The 24,233-nt window shown below is 55.0% G+C and overlaps 1 protein-coding gene and 1 long non-coding RNA gene across 2 annotated transcripts; one reads left to right on the top strand and one right to left on the bottom strand.

The window, feature by feature from the left end:
- Nucleotides 1-4,232: 4,232 nt before the first annotated feature.
- On the bottom strand, nt 4,233-12,495 carry LOC141726707 (lutropin subunit beta-like). The gene is made up of 3 exons (XM_074531699.1): nt 12,365-12,495; nt 8,768-8,989; nt 4,233-4,547 (listed from the first exon to the last, which is right to left on the bottom strand). The coding sequence occupies exons 1-3, from the start codon at nt 12,377-12,379 to the stop codon at nt 4,311-4,313; spliced, it is 474 nt and encodes a 157-aa protein (XP_074387800.1). The 5' UTR covers nt 12,380-12,495; the 3' UTR covers nt 4,233-4,310.
- A 7,277-nt stretch (nt 12,496-19,772) lies between these two features.
- LOC141726717 (uncharacterized) lies at nt 19,773-23,085 on the top strand. Its single transcript, XR_012577753.1, has 3 exons — nt 19,773-19,898; nt 22,779-22,815; nt 22,953-23,085. It is a non-coding gene; the product is annotated as an uncharacterized LOC141726717 (long non-coding RNA).
- The last annotated feature ends 1,148 nt before the right edge of the window (nt 23,086-24,233 follow it).

Raw genomic sequence — 24,233 nt, 5'->3', positions numbered from 1 at the left:
CACACTTCCTGCCTTTCCCCCTCACATTTCCTGGATTTTTTCCTCACGTTTTCCTCCCTTTCCCCCCTCACGTTTCCCGCCCTTTTCTCCCCTCACAGTTCCCGCCATTTTCCCCCCTCACATTTCCCTCCCTTTCCCCCCATAAATGCCTGGTGGGGGTCCCATTCCCGGGTTCAGGGGGTGTCAGAACCCCAAAATCCCTTAAATAGAGGGTGAAGGTCCCATAATTGTGAAGTCTGGACCCCCCAAAATGAGAATCCCCTCTCTATGGTACCCCCCAATGACACACAGCGCCCCCTGTCAGCCAGGAGCTTTTATTACCCAAAAATCCCCATAAATTTGGGGTGGGGGTCCCATAACCAGGATCGGGTCCAAAATCCCCTGCAAAATCCCCCCCCCCCAACCCCAAATATTTGGGGCCCCTTTACCACCCCACCCCATAATTTGGGGGTCCACGAACCATAAATTGGTGTCCCATGGAGCCCCACCCCAAAAATTGGGGGTCACCATGGCCTCCCCACCCCATAATTGGGTGTCCTGTCCCACAAATTGGGGTCCCATGGAACTCTCGACTCAAAACTGGGGGTCCCCCACTCATAACTGGGGGTCCCATGGCCTCCCCACCCCAGAATTAGGGGTTCCATGCCCGTCATTTGGGGGTTCATGGGTGCCCCCTCCCCATAATTGGAGGTCCCACCTTTTAATTGAGGGTCCCACGGCCACCCCCACAATAATTTGGGGTAGTGCCCCATATTTGGGGGTCCCATGCGAGAGAGGGCCCATGGGAGGGTTTGGGGCGGTTTGGGCCGGGTTCAGGGCGGTTCAGGCGGGGTTTGGGCAGGTTTGGGCAGGTTTGGGCAGGTTTTGGGGCGGGTTTTGGGCAGAATAGAAACTGGAGATATCTTGAGAAATCTCGGAGTGTGCGGGAAACGGGAACGGAGGATCTGCACCGGGAGGAAGAGAACCTGGGAACAGCAGGAGGAGAGCCCGGAGTGCGGAGAAAGTTCTGGAAGCAGGGAGAGCCTGAGCTGAGGAGATTTGGGAGCTGAGGAGATCCCAAGTCAGGATGGGGTTGAACAGCAGCTGCTTTGTGGAAATCCAACTTATCAACAAGACCCAGAACATCACCCTGAGGAACCCCAGGTGAGGCCGGGGGGGACATCAGAGGGACCCTCGCGGTGCTGGGGGGCAGCTGCGGGTGGGATCTTCATCCAGGTCCCAGCTCCTCCCTATGGCCACAGCAGATCCTGGTGGTGGTGGGACAATCTCCCCATGCTCCCAACCTCACCTCCCCAAATTCCTCCCTCCAGGACCTACTTCTACCACGGCTGCAGCCTCAGTGACCCCCAGCCCTCGGTGCTCCCGGGCTCCTCCAGCAGCTGCAGGTTCACCAACAGCTCCAGGTTGTGGGGCTGTAACGGGGTCCTGGCCTACGAGGCCGACTCCTTCACCTTGGCCATCTACTTCTCCAGCCCCAGGGACCACAACCTATTTTCCATGAAGATGGGCCTGGAGCTGTCCCTGGACAGGGTCCACAGGATGGACCTGGAGTCAGCCTACCGCCGCCTGGCCGGGTGCTCCCAGGGCTCCTCCGACATCACCATGTTCCCCTGTGTCATCCTCAAGAGAAAAAAGGATCGAGCCCAGCTGAGCCATGGCCCTGTCACGGTGACGGCCACCATGGCCAAGGGCAGGAGCGCTGTCATCACGGTGGAGGTGGAGCAAAGGGGGAACTCGGGCGGAGGAGCTGGGGTAGAGACCGTCATGTTGTGCAGAGCACAACAAGGTGACTTGGGATCCTTGTTGGGGAACTTGATGAGAACCGCGCAATAGCAATTAATGCAGAGACCCCTGCAGCCACTGCCAGAAATCCTTGGACACGTGGAGAAACCTATAGAGACCTCTAGAACCCAGCAGGAATGTCTAGAACCCCATAGACACATCTAGAACTCTATAAGCATAAAGAGAACCCAATTGTCATCCCTAGAACCCCGTAAACACATCTAGAACCCCACAGGCACCTCAAGAACCCTGTAGAAGCCTCTAGAACCCTGTAGGAATGTGTAAAACCTCATAGAGTCCTCTAGAATGCCACAGGCACCTCTATTAACCCATAGAGACCCCTAGAGCCCCATAGACATTTCTAAAACACTAAAGACACCTGTAGACACCTCTAGAACACCAGAGATGCATATAGAACCCTGGAGACAGGTATAAAAACTTGTAGGACCCTCAAGAACCCCATAAGCACCTCTAGAACCCCACAGGCACAGCCAGAACCCCTCACAGACCTGAGGAACCTTCAGCAGAGCCTCGTGGGCACCAGGAGAACCTCGGAGGAACCACCAGGAGCTTCTGGACACCGCTGGACCCTCATGGACACCCCGGGGTTGGGGTGTCCCACCAACTTCCACTTTGGGTCCCACCCAGACGTCTCTGGCTCCATTTTTGCTTTGCTCAATAAAATGGGAAATTTTTCCCACTTGGTCCAATGAGTTAAAAAATCTGGGATTTGGGATCTGGGGACGTTTGGGATTTGGGGGGAATTTGGGGGAAATTTGGGGTCTGGAGGGGGAAGAAAAGGTTGGGGAGGGTCTGGGATTTGGGGGATGTTTGAGAACGGGGGTGCCTTGGAACTGGGGGGGATCTGGGAATGGGGAGTGTGGGATTGCAGCGGGGACAGGGAGGGAACTGGGCAGGAGAAGATCTCACGTTTCTCTCTCTTTTGCCCTCACATTTCCCTTTTCCCCTTCATATTCCCCCCCATTTTCTCCCTCACATTTCCCGCCCTTTTCTTCCCTCACATTTCCCTCCCTTTTTCCCCCTCACATTTCTCACTTTTCCCCTCATGTTTTCTGCCCTTTTTCCTCTCACACTTCCTGCCTTTCCCCCTCACATTTACTGGATTTTTTCCTCACGTTTCCCTCCCTTTTCCCCTTCACATTTTCCCCCATTTTCTTCCTCACGTTTCTCTCCCTTTGTCTCCCCTCACATTTCCCGCCCTTTTCTCCTCTCACGTTTCCCTTCCTTTTCCCCCTCATGTTTCCCTCCCTTTTTCCCCCTCACATTTCTCACTTTTCCCCTCATATTTTCTGCCCCTTTTCCTCTCACAATTCCTGCCTTTCCCCCTCACATTTCCTGGCATTTTCCCTTGTTTCCTCCTCCCTATCTCCCCTCATGTTTCCCTCCATTTGTCTCCCCTCACGTTTCCCTTCCTTTTCCCCCTCATGTTTCCCTCCCTTTTCTCCCCTCACATTTCCCTTTTCCCCTCACGTTTTCTGCCCTTTTTCCTCTCACAATTCCTGCCTTTCCCCCTCACATTTACTGGATTTTTTCCTCACTTTTCCCACCCTTTTCCCCTTCACATTTTCCCCCATTTTCTTCCTCACGTTTCTCTCCCTTTGTCTCCCCTCACATTTCCCGCCCTTTTCTCCCCTCATGTTTCCCTTCCTTTTCCCCCTCACATTTCTCACTTTTCCCCTCATATTTTCTGCCCCTTTTCCTCTCACAATTCCTGCCTTTCCCCCTCATATTTCCTGGCATTTTCCCTTGTTTCTTCCTCCCTATTTCCCCTCATGTTTCCCTCCATTTTTCTCCCCTCACGTTTCCCGCCATTTTCCCCCCTCACGTTTCCCTCCCTTTTCCCCCCATAAATGCCTGGTGGGGGTCCCATCCCTGGGGTCAGAGAGTGTCAGGACCCCCCAAAATCCCATAAATAGAGGGTGAAGGTCCCATAATTGTGAGGTTTGGACCCCCCAAAACCCCCCCATAATGAGGATCCCCTCTCTATGGTACCCCCCAATGACACACAGCACCCCCTGGCGGCCAGGAGGTTTTATTACTCAAAAATCCCCATAAATTGGGGGTGGGGGTCCCATCCTGGGCTCGGGGGGTGTCAGGACCCCAAAATCCCATAAATGAGAGGTGGGGGTCCCATAACTGTGGGGTGGGAGAGGTCTCGACCCCCCAAACCCCCCATAATGAGGATCCCCACTCTATGGTACCCCCAATCACACACAGCGCCCCCTGGCGGCCAGGAGGTTTTATTTCGCCCCCCCCAAACCCTATAAATTGAGGGTGGGGGTCCCATCCCCGGGTTCGGGGGGTGTCAGGACCCCAAAATCCCATAAATGAGAGGTGGGTGTCCCAAAATTGTGAGGTCTGGACCCCCCAAACCCCCCATAATGAGGATCCCCACTCTATGGTACCCCCCAATGACACACAGCGCCCCCTGGCGGCCAGGAGCTTTTATTACCCAAAAATCCCCATAAATTGGGGGTGGGGGTCCCATCCCCGGGCTCGGGGGGGTGTCAGGACCCCCCAAAGCCCCTCGGGGCCCCACAGAAGGAGGGTCCCAGCCCCAGCACGGCGCAGTCGGCGCTGGCCATGGGGCAGCGGCCGCAGCGACAGCCCAGGGCCACGGGGACGGTGACGGAGGGGTCGGTGCCGGGGGGGCAGCCCCCCAAAATCCAGCGCTCGTAGCGAACCCCCGAGTAGGTGCAGGCGGCCTGGCGGGGGGGGCCCAGGGGGCTGCGGTAAACCGGCTCCTGCAGGGGGGGAGACACCCTCAGAACCCCCTAAAGACCCCCGAATAATGCTCTAAAGACCCCCGAATAATGCTCTAAATAATCCCAAATAATGTCCTAAAGACCCCCGAACAATGCCCTAAAAACCCCTAAATAATGTCCTAAAGACCCCCGAACAATGCCCTAAAAACCCCTAAATAATGTCCTAAAGACCCCCGAATAATGCCCTAAAAATCCCCAAATAATCCCCTGAAGACCCCCCAATAATGCCCCAAAGACCCCAAAAAATCCCCTCAAACACACAGCCCAATAACCCCTAAAGACCCCCAAAATAATGCTCTAAATAATCCCAAATAATGTCCTAAAGACCCCCGAACAATGCCCTAAAAACCCCTAAATAATGTCCTAAAGACCCCCGAACAATGCCCTAAAAACCCCTAAATAATGTCCTAAAGACCCCCAAATAATGCCCTAAAAATCCCCAAATAATCCTCTAAATACTCACAAAAAATCCCCTAAACACCCCCAAATATTGCCCCAAAGACCCCAAAAAATCCCCTCAAACACACAGCCCAATAACCCCTAAAGACCCCCAAAATAATCCCCTAATACACACCCTGATAATCCCCTAAAGACACCCAAATAATGTTCTAAATAATTCCAAATAATGTCCTAAAGACCCCGAATAATCCCCTAAAGACCCCCGAACAATGCCCTAAAAACCCCTAAATAATGTCCTAAAGACCCCCGAATAATGCCCTAAAAATCCCCAAATAATCCTCTAAATACTCTGAAATAATCCCCTAATACACACCCAAATAATGCTCTAAATAATCCCAAATAATGTCCTAAAGACCCCCAAATAATCCCCTAATACACATTCCAATAATTCCCTAAAGACCCCCGAATAATGCTCTAAATAATCCCAAATAATGTCCTAAAGACCCCCGAACAATGCCCTAAAAACCCCTAAATAATGTCCTAAAGACCCCCAAATAATGCCCTAAAAATCCCCAAATAATCCCCTGAAGACCCCCAAATAATCCCCTAAACACCCCCAAATAATGCCCCAAAGACCCCAAAAAATCCCCTCAAACACACAGCCCAATAACCCCTAAAGACACCCAAATAATGCTCTAAATAATCCCAAATAATGTCCTAAAGACCCCCGAATAATCTCCTAATGCACACCCAAAGAATGCCCTAAAGACCCTCAAAATAATGCCCTGAAGACCCCCAAATAATCCCCTAAAGACCCCCAAATAATGCTCTAAATAATCCCAAATAATGTCCTAAAGACCCCCCGAATAATGCCCTAAAGATCCCCAAATAATCCTCTAAATACTCACAAAAAATTCCCCCTAATACACACCCAAATAATGCTCTAAATAATTCCAAATAATGTCCTAAAGACCCCCGAATAATGTCCCAAAGACCCCAAAAAATCCCCTCAAACACACAGCCCAATAACCCCTAAAGACCCCCAAAATAATCCCCTAATACACACCCTGATAATCCCCTAAAGAGACCCCCAAATAATGCCCTAAAAACCCCTAAAATAATGTCTTAAAGACCCCCAAATAATCCCCTAATACACACGCTGATAATCATCTAAAACTCCCCAAATAATGCCCTAAAAATCCCCAAATAATCCTCTAAATACTCCCAAATAATCCCCTAATACACACCCAAATAATCCCCTACAACCCACCCAAATAATGCCCTAAAGACCCCCAAATAATCCCCTAATACATATTCCAATAATTCCCTAAAGACCCCCGGAATAATCCCCTAAAGACCCCCAAACAATCCCCTCATACACACCCTGATAATCCCAAAAAATGTCCTAAAAAACCCCCAAAAAATCCTCTAAATACTCACAAATAATCCTCTAAATACTCCGAAATAATCCAAATAATCCCCTACAACCCACCCAAATAATGCCCTAAAGACCCCCCAAATAATCCCTAATACATATTCCAATAATTCCCTAAAGACCCCCCGAATAATCCCCTAAAACCCACCCAAATAATCCTCTAAAGACCCTCCCAAATCCCCCCAAAACCCACAAATCCTCCAAATTCCCCCAAATCCTCTCAGACCTCCCCCAAAATTCCCCCCAATCTCCCACAAACCCCCCTCGAACCCCCCAACCCCCCTAAAATCCCCCCAAAACTCCCCAAATCTCCCCCCTCAATTCCCCCAAAACTCCTCCAACACCCCCCCCAAAATCCCCCAAATCCTCCCAAAAATCCCCCAAACTCCTCCAAATATCCTCAAATCCCCCCAAAATTCCTCAAATCACCCCCAAATTCCAAAATTCCCCCCAAATTCCCCCAATTTTTCCCCAAATCCCCCCAAAACCGTACCCGGGTGCGGCAGAAGCCCCCGCAGGCAGTGGCGGTGACAGCGCGACATTGGGGACAAAACCCCTCCAAAATCCCCCCAAATCACCCCAAAACCCCTCAAAATCCCCCCAAATCACCCCCAAAACCCTCGAAATCCCCCAAATCACCCCCAAATCCCCCAAAACCCTCGAAATCCTCCCAAATTCCCCCAATTTTTTCCCCAAATTCCCCCAAACCGTACCCGGGTGCGGCAGAAGCCCCCGCAGGCGGTGGCGGTGACAGCGCGACATTGGGGACAAAACCCCTCCAAAATCCCCCCAAATCCCCCCAAAACCCCTCAAAATCCCCCCAAATCACCCCCAAAACCCTCGAAATCCCCCCAAAACCCTCGAAATTCCCCCAAACCCCCCAAAATCCCCCCAAAATCCCCCAATTTTCCCCAAAATTCCCCCAAGCCGTGCCCGGGTGCGGCAGAAGCCCCCGCAGGCGATGCCGGTGACAGCGCGACATTGGGGACAAAACCCCTCCAAAATCCCCCCAAACCCCTCCAAAATCCCCCCAAATCACCCCCAAATCCCCCCAAACCACCCCCAAAACCCCTCAAAATCCCCAAAATCCCCCCAAAACCCTCGAAATGCCCCCCAAATCCCCCCAGACCGTACCCGGGTGCGGCAGAAGCCCCCGCAGGCAGTGGCGGTGACAGCGCGACATTGGGGACAAAACCCCTCAAAATCCCCCCAAATCACCCCAAAACCCCTCAAAATTCCCCCAAAACCCCTCAAATTCCCCAAATCACCCCCCAAACCCCCCAAATCCCCCAAAATCCCCCAATTTTTCCCCCAAAAGCCCCCAAACCGTACCCGGGTGCGGCAGCAGCCCCCGCAGGCGTGGCGGTGACAGCGCGACATTGGGGACAAAACCCCTCCAAAATCCCCCCAAACCCCTCAAAATTCCCTCAAATCACCCCCAAACCCCTCAAAATTCCCCCCCAAACCCCCAAATCCCCCCAAAACCCTCAAAACCCTCGAAATCCCCCCAATTTTCCCCAAAATCCCCCCAGACCGTACCCGGGTGCGGCAGAAGCCCCCGCAGGCGGCGGCGGTGACAGCGCGACATTGGGGACAAAACCCCTCCAAAATCCCCCCCAAATCCCCCCAAAATCCCCCCAAAATTCCCCCAAACCACCCCCAAATCCCCTCAAAACCCTCGAAATCCTCCCAAATTCCCCCAATTTTCCCCCAAATCCCCCCAGACCGTACCCGGTGCGGCAGAAGCCCCCGCAGGCGGCGGCGGTGACAGCGCGACATTGGGGACAAAACCCCTCCAAAATCCCCCCCAAATCACCCCCAAAACCCCTCAAAATCCCCCCAAATGCCCCCAAAATCCCCCCAAATCACCCCCAAACCCCTCAAAATTCCCCACCAAACCCCCCAAAACCTCCCCAAAATCCCCCCCAAATCCCCCCAGAAAGCCCCCAGACTGTACGCGGGTGCCGCAGAAGCCCCCGCAGGCGGCGGCGGTGACAGCGCGACATTGGGGACAAAACCCCTCCGAAATCCCCCCAAATCACCCCCAAACCCCTCAAAATTCCCCCAAAACCCCCCAAAATTCCCCCAAATCACCCCCAAACCCCTCAAAATCCCCCCAAATCCCCCCAAATCCTCCCAAATCCCCCCAATTTTCCCCAATCCCCCCAAACCGTACCCGGGTGCGGCAGAAGCCCCCGCAGGCGGTGGCGGTGACAGCGCGACATTGGGGACAAAACCCCTCCAAAATTCCCCCAAAACCCCTCAAAATCCCCCCCAAATCACTCCTAAATCCCCCCAAATCACCCCCAAAACCCCTCAAAACCCCCCCAAATCCCCCAATTTTCCCCCAAAACGCCCCCCAAGCCGTACCCGGGGTGCGGCAGAAGCCCCCGCAGGCGGTGGCGGTGACAGCGCGACATTGGGGACACTCGTCCTTCTCCAGCGCCACCGTGACGTTGACGGGCCGGCACGGGGGGCGGCCGGGACCCCCCCCCAAAAGCAGCGGGACCCCCCCCAGCAGCGAGACCCCTCCCCCGGGCAGGGGGCTCAGGGTCCCCAAAGCCACCGGGGCCAGCAGGAGCAGGAGCTGAGGGTGGGGAGGGGGCGGTGGGTTAATTGGGGAGGGGTCGCAGAGATGAATTTTGGGGGTCTTGTGGTACCCCCGATCGGTAATTCGCTGAAAATCTCCCGCCAAAATCCCCTGCAAAATTCTCCCCCCAAAATCCACCCAAAATTACCGCAAAACTTGCCCTAAAACCCACAGAAATCCCCCCTCAAAATCCCCCTCAAATCTCCCCCAAAATCCCCCCAAAATTCCCTCAAATTCACCCGAAATTTCCCCAAAATTCCCCCCCCAAAATCCCCCCAAATTCACCCAAAATTCACCCCCAAAATTCCCCCCAATTCACCCTAAATTCCCCCAAAATTCACCCCAAGCACCCCCAAAAATCCCTCAAATCCATCTCAAATTTCCCCAAAATCCTCCCTCAAATCCATTCCAAAATCCCCACAAATTCACCTAAATTCCCCCAAAACTTTCCCCAAACCCACCCCAAAATTCCCCCAAAATCCCCCCCAACTCCCCCCCAAATTCACCCAAAATTCCCCCCAAAATTCCCCCCAAATTCACCCAAAATTCCCCCCCAATTCATCCTGAATCCCCCCAAAATTCACCCCCAAAATCCACCCCAAGCACCCCCAAAAATCCCCCAAATCCCACCGCAAATTTCCCCAAAATCCTCCCTCAAATCCATTCCAAAATCCCCACAAATCCCCTCAAAATCCCCCCCAAATTCACCCTAAATTCCCCCAAAATTTCCCCCAAATCCACCGCAAATTCCCCCAAATCCACCCCAAATTCCCCCAAAATTCCCCCCCAAATTCCCCCCATAATTCTCCCTCAAAATCCCCCAAATCCCCCCCCAAAAATCCCCCAAAATCCCCCCCAAAATCCCCCTCCCCAAAATCCACCCCAAATATTTGGGGTCCCTTTCCCCCCCCCCCTCCCACCCCAATATTTGGGGTCCTCAAATTTGGGGTTTAATGACGCCCCCTCCCCATAATTTGGGGGTCCCCCACACATAAATTGGGGTCCCCTCCCCCCCCTCACCCCATAATTGGGGGTCTTATGCCCCCTCCCCATAATTTGGGGTCCCCCCATAATTTCAGCCCCCTCCCCATAATTTGGAGGCCCCCCCCAATAATTTGGGGTCCCCCCCTCCCCATAATTTGGGGTCCCCCTCCCCATAATTCGCCCCTCCTCAATATTTGGGCTCCCCCCCATAATTTGTCGCCCCCTCCCCATAATTTGGGCTCCCCCCCTCCCCATATTTTGAGCCCCCCCCCATAATTTGAGCCCCCTCCCCATATTTTGGGGTCCCCCCAATAATTCGGGGTCTCTCCCTATAATTTGGGGTCCCCCCAATAATTTGAGCCCCCTCCCCAATATTTGCCGCCCCCTCCCCATAATTTGCCGCCCCCTCCCCATAATTTGGATCCCGCCCACCCAATAATTTGGGGTGTCCCCCCCCATATTTTGGGAGCCCCCCTCCCCATAATTTGGGGTCCCCCCCCCCTCAATAATTTCCCGCCCCCTCCCCATAATTTGCAGCCCCCCCCTCCCCAATAATTCGGGGTCTCCCCCCATAATTTGAGATGCTCCCCTCCCCCAATAATTTGCCACCCCCTCCCCCATAATTTGGGGTCCCCCATAGTTTGAGCCCCCTCCCCATAATTTGGGACTCTCCCCCCATAATTTGGTACCCCCCCAAAATTGGACGCCCCCCTCCCCAATATTTGCCGCCCCCTCCCCATAATTTGGATCCCGCCCACCCAATAATTTGGGGTGTCCCCCCCCATATTTTGGGAGCCCCCCTCCCCATAATTTGGGGGTCCCCCCTCCCCAATAATTTGCCACCGCCGCCCCATAATTTGGGGTCCCCCATAGTTTGAGCCCCCTCCCCATAATTTGGCCCCCCCCCCCATAATTTGAGCCCCCCTCCCCAATATTTGCCGCCCCCCTCCCCATAATTTGGATCCCCCCCACCCATAATTTGGGGTCCCCCCCCCAATATTTGGAGCCCCCTCCCCATATTTTGGGTCCCCCCATAATTTGAGCCCCCTCCCCAATATTTGCCGCCCCCCTCCCCATAATTTGGATCCCGCCCACCCAATAATTTGGGGTGTACCCCCCCATATTTTGGGAGCCCCCCTCCCCATAATTTGGAGCCCCCCCCTCCAATAATTTGGGCTCCCCCTCCCCATAATTCGACCCCTCCCCATATTTGCGATCCCCCCCAATAATTCGGGGTCTCCCCCCCATAATTTGGGGTCCCCCCATAGTTTGAGCCCCCTCCCCAATAATTTGGGCTCCCCCTCCCCATAATTCGCCCCCCATCCTCAATATTTGGGCTCCCCCCCCAATAATTTCCCGCCCCCTCCCCATAATTTGGGGTCCCCCCATAATTTGAGCCCCCTCCCCAATATTTGGAGCCCCCCCCAATAATTTGGGGTCCCCTCCCCATAATTCGCCCCCCTCCCCATAATTTGGGGGTCCCCCCCTCCCCCATAGTTTGAGCCCCCTCCCCAATATTTGCCGCCCCCTCCCCATAATTTGGATCCCGCCCACCCAATAATTTGGGGTGTCCCCCCCCATATTTTGGGAGCCCACTCCCCATAATTTGGGGTCCCCCCCTCCCCATAATTTGAGCCCCCCTCCCCAATATTTGCCGCCCCCTCCCCATAATTTGGAACCCCTCCCACTCATAATTTGGGGTCCCCCCCTCAATAATTTCCCGCCCCCTCCCCATAAATTTGGGGTCCCACCCCCTCCCCATAATTTGGACTCCCCCCCAATAATTTGGGCTCCCCCCCCAATATTTGCCACCCCCCTCCCCATAATTTGGGGGTCCCCCCATAGTTTGAGCCCCCTCCCCATAATTTGGGCCCCCCCCCCATAATTTGCCGACCCCTCCCCATAATTTGGGGGTCCCCCCCCTCAATATTTTGGGATCCCCCTCCCATAATTCCCCCCCCTCCCCCAATATTTGCCGCCCCCTTCCCATAATTTGGGGTCCCCCCATAATTTGAGCCCCCTCCCCAATATTTGCCGCCCCCTCCCCATAATTTGGGGTCCCCCCTCCCCATAATTCGCCCCCTCTCCCCATAATTTGGATCCCCCCCACTCATCATTTGGGGTCCCCCCCCCCAATATTTGGAGCCCCCTCCCCAAATTTGGGGTTCCCCCCATAATTTGAGATGCTCCCCCCCCCCAATAATTTGCCACCCCCCCCCATAATTAGGGGTCCCCCCTCCCCATAATTCGCCTCCCCAATATTTGCCGCCCCCTCCCCATAATTGCCGCCCCCTCCCATAATTTGGATCCCCCCCATTCATCATTTGGGGTCCCCCCCCCCATATTTTGGGAGCCCCCTCCCCAAATTTGGGGTCGCCCCCCCCTCACCTGCGCCCCCCCCATGGTTCTGCCGTTCCCTTTGCTCCGGTTTTGTTTTTTGGGGGGGGGGTCCTGGAGGGGGTCCCCCCTTTATTCCCCTCCCCCCCCAAGGTTGTGCGGGGGTGGGGGGAGGGGCGGGGGTGGGGGGAGGGGCACCAACCTCCCCTCCGCCCCCCCACCCCCGGGTTATTTTTAGCTCGGGGTGTCCAATTTCTGCCCCCTCCCCCCCCTCTCAAAATAAATTAAATTAAATTAAATTAAATTAAATTAAATTAAATTAAATTTGGGGGTCCCCCCCCATGCCCAAAATGGGGGGACCCCCCCCTCAATTTTGACCCCGCCACCCCCAAAAATATTTGGAAATTTTTCCAAATTTTGGTCAATTTTATTTAAATTTTATTTAATTTTTATGACTTTTTTTTTGGGGGGGGGGGGTTTGGTTCCTAAATATTGGGGTGCGACCCCTCCCCCTAAATGAGGACCCCCCCACTCAAATTTGGGGATACCTCTAAGTGTGAAAAAAAAAAAACCAAAAATGGGTGAAAATCCTGAATTTTTGGGGTTTTCCTCCCCAATTTCTTCCCTGCTCCCCCCCCAAATTTGGGATGACCCCCCCAAAATGAGGACCCCCCCCTCAAATCTGAGGGGACCCCCTCCCCAAATGACGACCTCTCCCCAAATTTAACCCCCCCCAAATAAAAAAAAAACTTCTAAAAATGAGTCAAAACTCCTCAATTTTTTTTTTCCCCAATTTTCCCCCCCTGCTCCCCCAGTTTTGGGGTTACCCCCCCTAAATGTGACCCCCCCCTCAAATTTGGGGGGACCCCTCCCAAATTTGGGATCACCCCCCAAATCTGACCCCCTCCAAATGCAAAAAAAACCCACTAAAAATGGGTTAAAATCCTCAATTTTTTGGGATTTTCTCCCCAAATTTGGGGTGATCCCCCCTAAATGTGACCCCCCCCCAAAATCAGGACCCCCCCCAAAAATTAGGACCCCTCCCCAAATTGTGAGGAGACCCCAAAATGTGAAATAAACCCCCAAAACTGTACAAAAAATTGAATTTTTGGGTTTTTTTCCCCATTTTTTCCCTCCCTGCTCCCCCCAAATTTGGGTGACCCCCCTAAATGTGACCCCCCCCAAAAATTAGGACCCCCCCCAAAAATTAGGACCCTCCCCAAATTGTGGGGAGACCCCAAAATGTGAAATAAAAATCCCCAAATTGTTTAAGAATTTTGATTTTTTTGGGATTTTTTGGGTTTTTTTCCCCTCCCCCCCCCTCGGGTCTATTTTTGGGGGTGGGGGAGGGGCGCAGCTGCTGCGGTCACTCAGCGGTCACTCGGCGGTCACTCGGCTCCGGCCACTCTGTGGTCACTCCGTGGGGCTCTCTGTGGTCACTCCGTGGTCACTCCGTGGATTCTCCCAGTGGTCACTCGGCTCCGGCCACTCTGTGGTCACTCCGTGGGCTCTCTGTGGTCATTCTGTGGTCACTCCGTGGATTCTCCAGTGGTCACTCGGCTCCGGCCACTCTGTGGTCACTCCGTGGGCTCTCTGTGGTCATTTCTGTGGTCACTCCGCGGGCTCTCTGTGGTCACTCCGTGGTCACTCAGTGGATTCTCCCAGTGGTCACTCGGCTCTGGACACTTCCGTGGTCACTCCGTGGGCTCTCTGTGGTCACTCCGTGGTCATTCAGCTCCGGTCACTCGGTGGTCACTCGGCTCTGGACACTCTGTGGTCACTCTGTGGTCACTCAGCTCCAGTCACTCAGTGGTCACTCGGTGGATTCTCCCAGAGGTCGCTCAGTGGTCACTTGGTGGTCACTCAGCTCCGGTCACTCAGTGGATTCTCCCAGCGGTCACTCTCAGCGGTCACTCAGTGGTCACTCTGTGGTCACTCAGCTCCGGCCACTCAGCACCGGTCACTCCGTGGGCTCTCCGTGGTCACTCGGTGGTCACTCGGCTCTGGACACTCCGTGGTCACTCCGTGGCCACTCAGCGGTCACTCGGTGGTCACTCGGATCTGGTCACTCCGTGGTCACTCTCAGTGGTCACTCGGTGGTCACTCGGATCTGGTCCACTCAGCACCGGTCACTCCGTGGGCTCTCTGTGGTCACTCCGTGGTCATTCAGCCTCGGTCACTCGGTGGTCACTCGGTGGATTCTCCCATAGGTCACTCAGTGGTCACTCGGTGGTCACTCAGCTCCGGTCACTCAGTGGATTCTCCCAGCGGTCACTCTCAGCGGTCACTCAGTGGTCACTCTGTGGTCACTCAGCTCCGGCCACTCAGCACCGGTCACTCCGTGGGCTCTCCGTGGTCACTCAGCTCCGGTCACTCGGTGGTCACTTGGTGGATTCTCCCAGCGGTCACTCGGTGGTCACTCGGCTCTGGACGCTCCGTGGTCACTCTCAGTGGTCACCCCCGTGGGCTCTCCGTGGTCACTCGTCTCTGGCCACTCCTTGGTCACTCCGTGGTCACTCCGTGGTCACTCCGTGGTCACTCAGCTCCGGCTATTCAGCAGTCTCTCCGTGGTCATTCCCAATGGTCACTCCGTGATCACTCCCGGCGGTCACTCTGTGGTCACTCCGTGGTCTCTCTGTGGTAACTCAGCACCGGTCACTTGGTGGTCACTTGGCTCTGGACATTCCTGGTGGTCACTCTGTGGGCTTCTCTGTGGTCACTCCGTGGTCACTCCGTGGTCATTCTCGGCGGGTCACTCAGCACTGGTCACTCCGTGATTTACTCTTCAGTCACTCCGTGGTCTCTCTGTGGTCACTCATTGGTCATTCGGCTCTGGTCACTCTGTGGATTCTCCGTGGTCACCCAGCGGTCATTTGGTGATCCCTCCTGGTGGTCACTCTGTGGTCTCTCCGTGGTCACTCAGCACCGGTCACTCCATGGTCATTTTGTGATTATTCAGCGGTCTCTCAGCGGTCACTCTGTGGTCACTCCGTAATCTCTCCGTGGTCACTCCTGGTGGTCACTCTGTGGTCACTCCATGATTACTTCGTGATCACTCAGTGGTCACTCCGTGGTCACTGTGATTACTCAGCCATCTCTCTGTGGTCACTCAGCGGTCACTCATTGGTCAGTGGTCACTCAGTGGTCTCTCAGCAGTAACTCAGTGGTCACTCATTGGTCAGTGGTCAGTGGTCACTCAGTGGTCACTCAGTGGTCAGTGGTCAGTGGTCACTCAGTGGTCACTCAGTGGTCACTCCGGCCATGCCCCGCCCGTGGCTGCTGTTGGTGCTGCTGCTGCTCAGGGGGGGCTTGGGAGACCCCGAGCTTCCTCCTCACCATCCTCATCCTCATCCTCATCATCCTCTGAGGGATGAAGGCTCCCCCCAGTGATGACAACCATCCTCACCATCATCATCCTCATCATCATCCTCCTGAAGGATGAAGGCTCCTCTGGAGACCCCCCACCATGATCTTCATCATCCTCTGAGGGATGAAGGCTCCCCCAGTGACCATCATCATCCTCATCCTCATCATCCTCTGAGGGATGAAGGCTCCCACAGTGACCCCGAGCTTCATCCTCATCATCATCCTCATCCTCATCCTCATCACCCTCTGAAGGATGAAGGCTCCTCTGGAGACCCCCCAACTTCATCCTCATCATCATCCTCTGAGGGATGAAGGCTCCCCCCGGTGACCACCATCATCATCCTCATCCTCATCATCCTCTGAGGGATGAAGGCTCTCCTGGAGACCCCCCACCATCATCATCCTCAGAGGGATGATGAAGGCTCCCCCGGTGACCACCATCATCATCCTCATCTTCATCATCATCATCCTCTGAAAGATGAAGGCTCCTCTGGAGACCCCCAGCTCCATCCTCATCATCATCATCAGAGGGATGAAGGCTCCCCCAGTGACCATCATCATCCTCATCCTCACCATCCTCAGAGGGATGAAGGCTCCCGCCATCATCATCCTCATCACCAGGAGGAAGAGGAAGGCTCCCCCGGCGCCCATCCTCATCCTCATCACCACAGGGACGAAGGCTCCCTCGTCGACCCACCCCACCACCATCATCATCATCATCATGGAGGGGAGGAGAGGAGGAGGAGGAGGAAGGGCAGAGCCTTCATCATCATCACCACCCTCCTCAGAGGGAGGAAGGCTCTCCCAGTGACCACCATCATCATCATCACCATCACCATGGCAACGAGGCCGAAGGCCACCGCGAGGAGGAGGATGATGATGGTGGTGGCAATGAGGATGAAGGCCACCGTCGCCATGGCGACGATGACGATGATGATGAAGGCCAACGCCGCGAGGGCGACGAAGGCCGTCGCCATGACGACGGCGACGATGATGAAGGCCGCGAGGAGGCCGAAGGCCCGCCGCCAGGAGGAGGATGATGATGATGATGATGATGATGAAGGCCACCGTTGTCATCGTCACCATGACAACCACGACGATGATGATGATGATGATGATGATGACGATGAAGGCCACGCCCCCCCCCAGCTCTGATGAAGATGATGATGAAGGCGACGAAGACAAAGATGGCGCCCAAAGCTCCGAGGAAGAGGAAGATGATGATGATGATGATTGATGATGAAGGTGGGATGATTTATTTTATTTTTTGGGGGGAAAAAATGAGATTTTGGGGTTTTTTTTGGGATCCCAAAATTTTTGGGGTGACCCCTCCCCAAATTCAGGGAGTGAGGAAGAGGAGGAGGAGGAGGAGGAGGAGGAAGGTGAGGCCGAAAGGGCGGTACCGGGCCCGGCTCCATCTGCAGCTACTGCAGCTACTGCAAGGTGGGGAGGGGTCCGGGGGGGATTTGGGGGGGAATTTGTGGGGTTTTGGGCAAATTTTGGGGGGGTCTTGGGGATTTGGGGGAAAATTTGGGGGATTTGGGCAAATTTGGGGGGAAATTTGGGGGATTTTAGAGGATTTTGGGCAAATTTTGGGGGATTTGGGGGAATTTTGGAGGATTTTTTTGGGTGAATTTGGGGGAAAATTTGGGGGGAAAACTGGGGGGATTTTGGGGGGATTTGGGCAAATTTTGGGGGGGTCTTGGGGATTTTGGGGCGATTTGGGGGAAAATTTGGGGGGGGATTTTAGGGGATTTTGGACAAATTTGGGGGATTTTGGGGTTTGGACAAATTTGGGGGAAAATTTGGGGGATTTGGGGGGGATTTGAGGGGATTTGGGCAAATTTGGGGGCCTTGGGGATTTGGGGGATTTGGGGGAAAATTTGGGGGATTTTGGGGGTAAATTTGGGGGGAAATTTTGGGGAAAATTTGGAGGGAATTTTAGGGGATTTTGGACAAATTTGGGGGGGAAAATTTGGGGGGATTTTGGGCAAATTTTGGGGGGGATTTGGGGGTAAATTTGGGGGTAAATTTGGGGGGATTTTCGGGGATTTGGGGCAAATTTGGGGGGGATTTTGGGAGTTTGGGGGGATTTGGGCAAATTTTGGGGGGGATTTGGGGGTAAATTTGGGGGAAAATTTGGGGGGATTTTGGACAAATTTGGGGGGGATTTTGGGAGTTTGGGGGGATTTTGGGTGGATTTGGGCAAATTTGGGGGGTCTTGGGGGTCTTGGGGGGGGTCTGGAGGAGTTTTAGGGGGATTTGGGGGAAAATTTGGGTAAATTTTGGGGAATTTGGGGTGGATTTGGGGAGTTTTTGGGGGATTTCGAGGGAGATTTGAGGGAATTTTGGGGGATTTGGGCAAATTTGGGGGCATTTTGGGGAGGGGTCTTCGGGGGGGATTTTGGGGGGGTTTCAGGGATTTTTTTGGGGGATTTTGGGGGGTCCAAGAGGGATTTTGGGGAGGGGTCTTGGGAGGGATTTTGGGGAAATTTGGGGAGGTTTTGGGGGGTTCCAAGAGGGATTTTGGGGAGGGGTCTTGGGAGGGATTTTGGGGAAATTTGGGGAGGTTTTGGGGGGTCCAAGAGGGATTTTGGGGAGGGGTCTTGGGAGGGATTTTGGGGGGTTTTGGGGGATTTTGGGGGGGATTTTGGGGGGGTCTTTGTGCCCCCCCTGACCGTCGCCCCCTCCCCAGCATTGCCGGCTCTGCTCCTCGCTCGCCCCCTGCACCGAGGGGGACCCCGGGGGAGACCCCTGCCCACCCCTGCCAGGTGACCCCAAAACCTCGAAATTCCACCCCAAAAAAATCCCCCAAAAATCCCCAAATTCACCCCAAAAAAATCCCTCAAAAATCCCCAAAATTCACCCCAAAAAAATCCCTCAAAAATCCCCAAAAATCCCCCAAAATTCACCCCAAAAAAATCCCCCAAAAATCCCCCAAAACCCCAAAAATTCACCCAAAAAAAAAAATCCCCCAAAATCCCAAAACCCCAAAACCCCCGAAATTCACCCCCAAAAAATCCCCCCAAAAATCCCCCAAAAATCCCCAAAACCCCCAAAAATTCACCCCAAAAAAATCCCCCAAAAATCCCAAAACCCCAAAAATTCACCCCCAAAAAAATCCCCCAAAAATCCCAAAACCCCAAAAATTCACCCCAAAAAAATCCCCCAAAAATCCCCAAAAATCCCAAAACCCCAAAACCCCCCGAAATTCACCCAAAAAAAAATCCCCCCAAAATCCCCCAAACCCCCAAAATTCCCACAAAAATCACCCAAAATCCACCCCTCAAAATCCCCCCCAAAAACCCCCAAATTCCCCCAAACTGCCCCAAAATTCACCAGAAAACCGCAAAACTCTCCCCAAATTCCCCCAAAATTCCCAAAAAATTTCCCAAAAAAAAAACCCCAAAAAATCGCTCCAAAAACCCCCAAATTCCCTAAAAAAATCCCCCCAAAAAGTCGCCCCAAATCCCCCAAAACTCCCCAAAAAATCCCCAAAAATTCCCCAAAATTCCCCCCAAAAAAACCTCAAAAAATCGCCCCAAACCCCCCCAAAAAAGCGCCCCAAAACCCCCCAAAACTCCCCGAAAAATTCCCAAAATCCCCCAAAATCTTCCCAAATTTCCCCAAATGCCCCCCAAAATCCCCCCCAACTTTCCCCCAAACTCCCCAAAATGTCCCCAAAATCCCCAAAATTCCCCAATTTCCCTCAGAATTCCCCAAAATCCCCCAAAAATTGCCAAAAATCCCCAAAAATTCCCCCAAAAAAAACCCTCAAAAAATCACCCCAAAACCCCTCAAAACTCCCCAAAAAGTCCCAAAAATCCCCCCGAAAATCTTCCCAAATTCCCCCCAAAATCCCCGCAAAATTCCCCAAATCCCCAACTTTCCCCCAAACTCCCCAAAATGTCCCCAAAACTCCCCCAAATTCCCTAAAAAGATTCCCCCAAAAACCCAAAAATCCGCCCCAAAATCCCCACAAAAAGCTCCCCAAAAACCCCCAAAACTCCCCGAAAAATCACCAAAATCTTCCAAAATTCCCCCAAATTCTCCCCAAAACTTCCCCTAAAATTCCCCAAACCCCACAAAACCCCCAAAAATCCCAAAATTCCCCAAAAATCCCAAACTGGCCCCAATTTTCCCCATTGTTGCCGCCCCCCCCAGGGCTGCCAGCTCTGCTCGCTGTGCCCGCTGCTGTGCGAGACCGCCTGCCGGCCCGGTGAGACCCCGCCCCCATTCACAGACCCCCGCCCCTAATTCAGAGACCCCGCCCCTAGTTCACCAGAGACCCCGCCCCTAATTCACCTGAGAGAGACCCCGCCCCTAATTCACCTGAGAGAGACCCCGCCCCTAATTCACCTGAGACCCCGCCCCTAATTCACCTGAGACCCCGCCCCAATTCACAGACCCCCGCCCCTAATTCACCCTGAGACCCCGCCCCCATTCACAGACCCCGCCCCCATTCACAGACCCCGCCCCCAATTCAGAGACCCCGCCCCCATTCACAGACCCCGCCCCTAATTCACACCAGACCCCGCCCCAATTCAGAGACCCCGCCCCTAATTCACACCCAGACCCCTCCCCAATTCAGAGACCCCGCCCCCAATTCACAGACCCCGCCCCATTCACAGACCCCGCCCCTAATTCACCTGAGACCCACGCCCCTAATTCACAGACCCCGCCCCAATTCACAGACCCCGCCCCTAATTCACCTGAGACCGCGCCCCTAATTCAGAGACCCCGCCCCTAATTCTGAGACCCTGCCCCTAATTCACCTGAGACCCCCGCCCCTATTCAGAGACCCCCGCCCCTAATTCAGAGACCCCCGCCCCAATTCAGAGACCCCGCCCCTAATTCACCCTGAGACCCCGCCCCAATTCAGAGACCCCGCCCCTAATTCACACCCAGACCCCGCCCCAATTCAGAGACCCCGCCCCTAATTCACCTGAGACCCCCGCCCCAATTTAGAGACCCCGCCCCTAATTCACCTGAGACCCCGCCCCTAATTCAGAGACCCCGCCCCAATTCACAGACCCCGCCCCTAATTTACCTGAGACCCCGCCCCTAATTCAGAGACCCCGCCCCTAATTCACACAGAGACCCCCGCCCCAATTCAGAGACCCCGTCCCTAATTCACACCCAGACCCCGCCCCAAATTCAGAGACCCCGCCCCTAATTCACACCCAGACCCCGCCCCAATTCAGAGACCCCGCCCCTAATTCTGAGACCCCCGCCCCAATTCAGAGACCCCGCCCTTAATTCAGAGACCCTGCCCCAATTCAGAGACCCCGCCCCTAATTCACCTGAGACCCCGCCCCTAATTCAGAGACCCCTCCCCTAATTCACCCTGAGACCCCGCCCCAATTCAGAGACCCCGCCCCTAATTCCACACCCAGACCCCCGCCCCTAATTCACCTGAGACCCCGCCCCTAATTCTGAGACCCCCGCCCCTAATTCACCTGAGACCCCGCTCCTAATTCTGAGACCCCGCCCCTAATTCACCTGAGACCCCGCCCCCAATTCAGAGACCCCGCTCCTAATTCAGAGACCCCCGCCCCCAATTCAGAGACCCCGCCCCAATTCACAGACCCCGACCCTAATTCACCTGAGACCCCGCCCCCAATTCAGAGACCCCGCCCCTAATTCTGAGACCCCCGCCCCTAATTCTGAGACCCCCGCCCCTAATTCACACCCAGACCCCGCCCCAATTCAGAGACCCCGCCCCTAATTCACCTGAGACCCCGCCCCTAATTCAGAGACCCCGCCCCTAATTCACCCCGAGACCCCTCCCCTAATTCACCCCGAGACCCCTCCCCAAAATCCGCCCCGAAAACCCCAAAATTCACCCCAAAATCCACCCCGGAACTCCAAAATCCAACACGGGACCCCCAAACCCAGCCCGAGACCCCTCCCCAAATTCACCCGGAGACCCCTCCCCTAATTCACACAGAGACCCCTCCCCTAATTCACCTGAGAGAGACCCCTCCCCAAATTCACAGAGACCCCTCCTCAAAATCCCACCCGGGACCCCAAAATCCGCCCCGAAAACCCAAAATCAACCCTGAGACCCCTCCCCAAATTCACCCTGAGAGAGACCCCTCCCCAAAATCCATCCCGAGAACCCGAAAATCAACCCCGGAACCCCAAATTCACACCGAGACCCCTCCCCAAATCCACCTGGGGACCCCCAAACCCCCCCTAAGACCCCTCCCAAATCCACCCTGAGACCCCTCCCCTAATTCACCCAGAGAACCCCAAAATCCTCTCCAAAATAAATTCCGGGACCCCTCCCCAAATTCAGCCCGGACCCCAAATCCAGCCGGAGACCCCTCCCCTAATTCACACAGAGACCCCTCCCCAAATTCCCAGGACTCCAAAATTCCCCAGGACCCCCAAATCCCCCCCCGAGACCCCTCCCCAAATTCCCCAGGACCCCCAAACCCCCCCAGGACCCCCAAACCCACCCTGAGACCCCTCCCCAAATTCCCCAGGACCCCCAAATCCCCCCAGGACCCCCCAAATCCCCCCCTGAGACCCCTCCCCAAATTCCCCAGGACCCCCAAAATCACCTCAGGACCCCCAAATCCCCCCCTGAGACCCCTCCCCAAATTCCCCAGGACCCCAAATTCCCCCCCGGACCCCCAATTTCCCCCCTGAGACCCCTCCCCCAAATTCCCCAGGACCCCCAAAATCACCTCAGGACCCCCAAATCCTCCCCCGAGACCCCTCCCCAAATTCCCCAGGACCCCCAAATCTCCCCCTGTGACCCCTCCCCAAATTCCCCAGGACCCCCAAACCCCTCCAGGACCCCCCAAATTCCCCCCTGAGACCCCTCCCCAAATTCCCCAGGACCCCCAAATCCCCGCCCTGAGACCCCTCCCCAAATTCCCCAGGACCCCCAAAATCACCTCAGGACCCCAAACTTCCCCAGGACCCCCCAATCCACCCCGAGACCCCTCCCCAAATTCCCCAGGACCCCCCAAAATCACCTCAGGACCCTCAAACCTCCCCTGAGACCCCTCCCCAAATTCCTCAGGACCCCCAAAATCACCCCAGGACCCCCAAATCCCCCCCTGAGACCCCTCCCCAAATTCCGCAGGCAGCCTGCTGGACGAGCTCTCGGGGGCGCTGCTGCAGTAAGTGCCCCCTCCCCAAATTTGGGGCGGGGGTCCCCAAAATCCCCCCCCCCAACCCCACACCCCCCCCAGCTGATTTTGGGGACGCCCCCAGACCCAATTTAACCCCCCCCCCTCTCATTCCCCCCCCCCCCCAGGTCTCTCGCTCAGTTCTTGGAGCCCCCCGAAGATTGAGGGGGAATTTGGGGAGGGGGCGCGGATTTGGGGAACCCCCCCCCTCCCCCCATCCCCCACAGCTGAGGCCCCCTCCCCAAATTTGGGGGGGGGGGGGTGGAAATAAAAGGATTGGAAGGACGGACGTGGATTTTGGGGGGGGATTTTGGGGGTCCCAGAGTTGATTTTGGGGGTCCCGGGATGGGATTGGGGTTGATTTTGGGGGTCCTGGGTTGGATTTTGGGGGTCTTGGGAGAGATTTTTGGGTGGATTTTGGGGGTCCCAGGGCGATTTGGGGGGGGGGGGGTTTGAGGGGATTTTGGGGGTCTCAATGTGGATTTTGGGGGTCCCAGGGTTGATTTTTGGGGTTCCGGGCGTGGATTTTGGGGGAAATTTTGGGGTCCTGGGGGACATTTTGGGGGTCCCAGTGTTGATTTTGGAGTTTCTGGGGGTCCCAGGGTGGATTTTGGGGGTCCCGAGTGGATTTTGGGGTGGATTTTGGTGGTCTTGGGGGGATTTTGGGGTTCCGAGCTGTATTTGGGGGGGGGGGGCCCTGGGGTTGATTTTTGGGGTCCCAATGAAGATTTTGGGGGTCCCGGGGTTTGATTTTTGGGGTGGATTTTGGGGGTCCCGGGATGGATTTTGGGGGTCCCAGTGAACATTTTGGGGTCCTGGGGTTTGGTTTTGGGGTGGATTTTGGTGGTCTTGAGGGGATTTTGGGGGTCCCCAGGGTGAATTTTGGGGTGAATTTTGGGGGTCCCAGGGTGAATTTTGGGGTCCCAGTGAAGATTTTGGGGTCCCGGCTTTGATTTTGGGGTGGATTTTGGGGTCCCAGAGAGGATTTTTGGGGGTCCCGACCTGGATTTGGCGTCTCGGGGTGGATTTTGGGGTTGATTTTGGGGTGGATTTTGGGGTCCCAGTGAACATTTTGGGGGTCTCGGAGTTGATTTTGGGGGGTCCTGGGTTGGATTTTGGGTCCAAGTGAACATTTTGGGGGGTCTTGGGCGGATTTTTGGGGTCCCAGGGTGGATTTTGGGGTCCTGGGGTTGATTTTGGGGTGAATTTTGGGGGTCCCATTGAAGATTTTGGGGTCCCGGTTTGAATTTTTGGGGGTCCTGGGGTTGATTTTGGGGTGGATTTTGGGGGTCCCGGTTTGAATTTTTGGGGCTCCTTTGGTGGATTTTGGGGGTCCCGAGTTGATTTTGGGGTGGATTTTGGGGGTCCTGGGTAGGATTTTGGGGTCCCTTGTGTTGATTTTGGGGTCC

This window comes from Zonotrichia albicollis, chromosome 38 (genome assembly GCF_047830755.1).
Source record: "Zonotrichia albicollis isolate bZonAlb1 chromosome 38, bZonAlb1.hap1, whole genome shotgun sequence".
NCBI lineage: Eukaryota > Metazoa > Chordata > Aves > Passeriformes > Passerellidae > Zonotrichia > Zonotrichia albicollis.
This window is presented reverse-complemented; position numbering and strand designations above follow the sequence as displayed.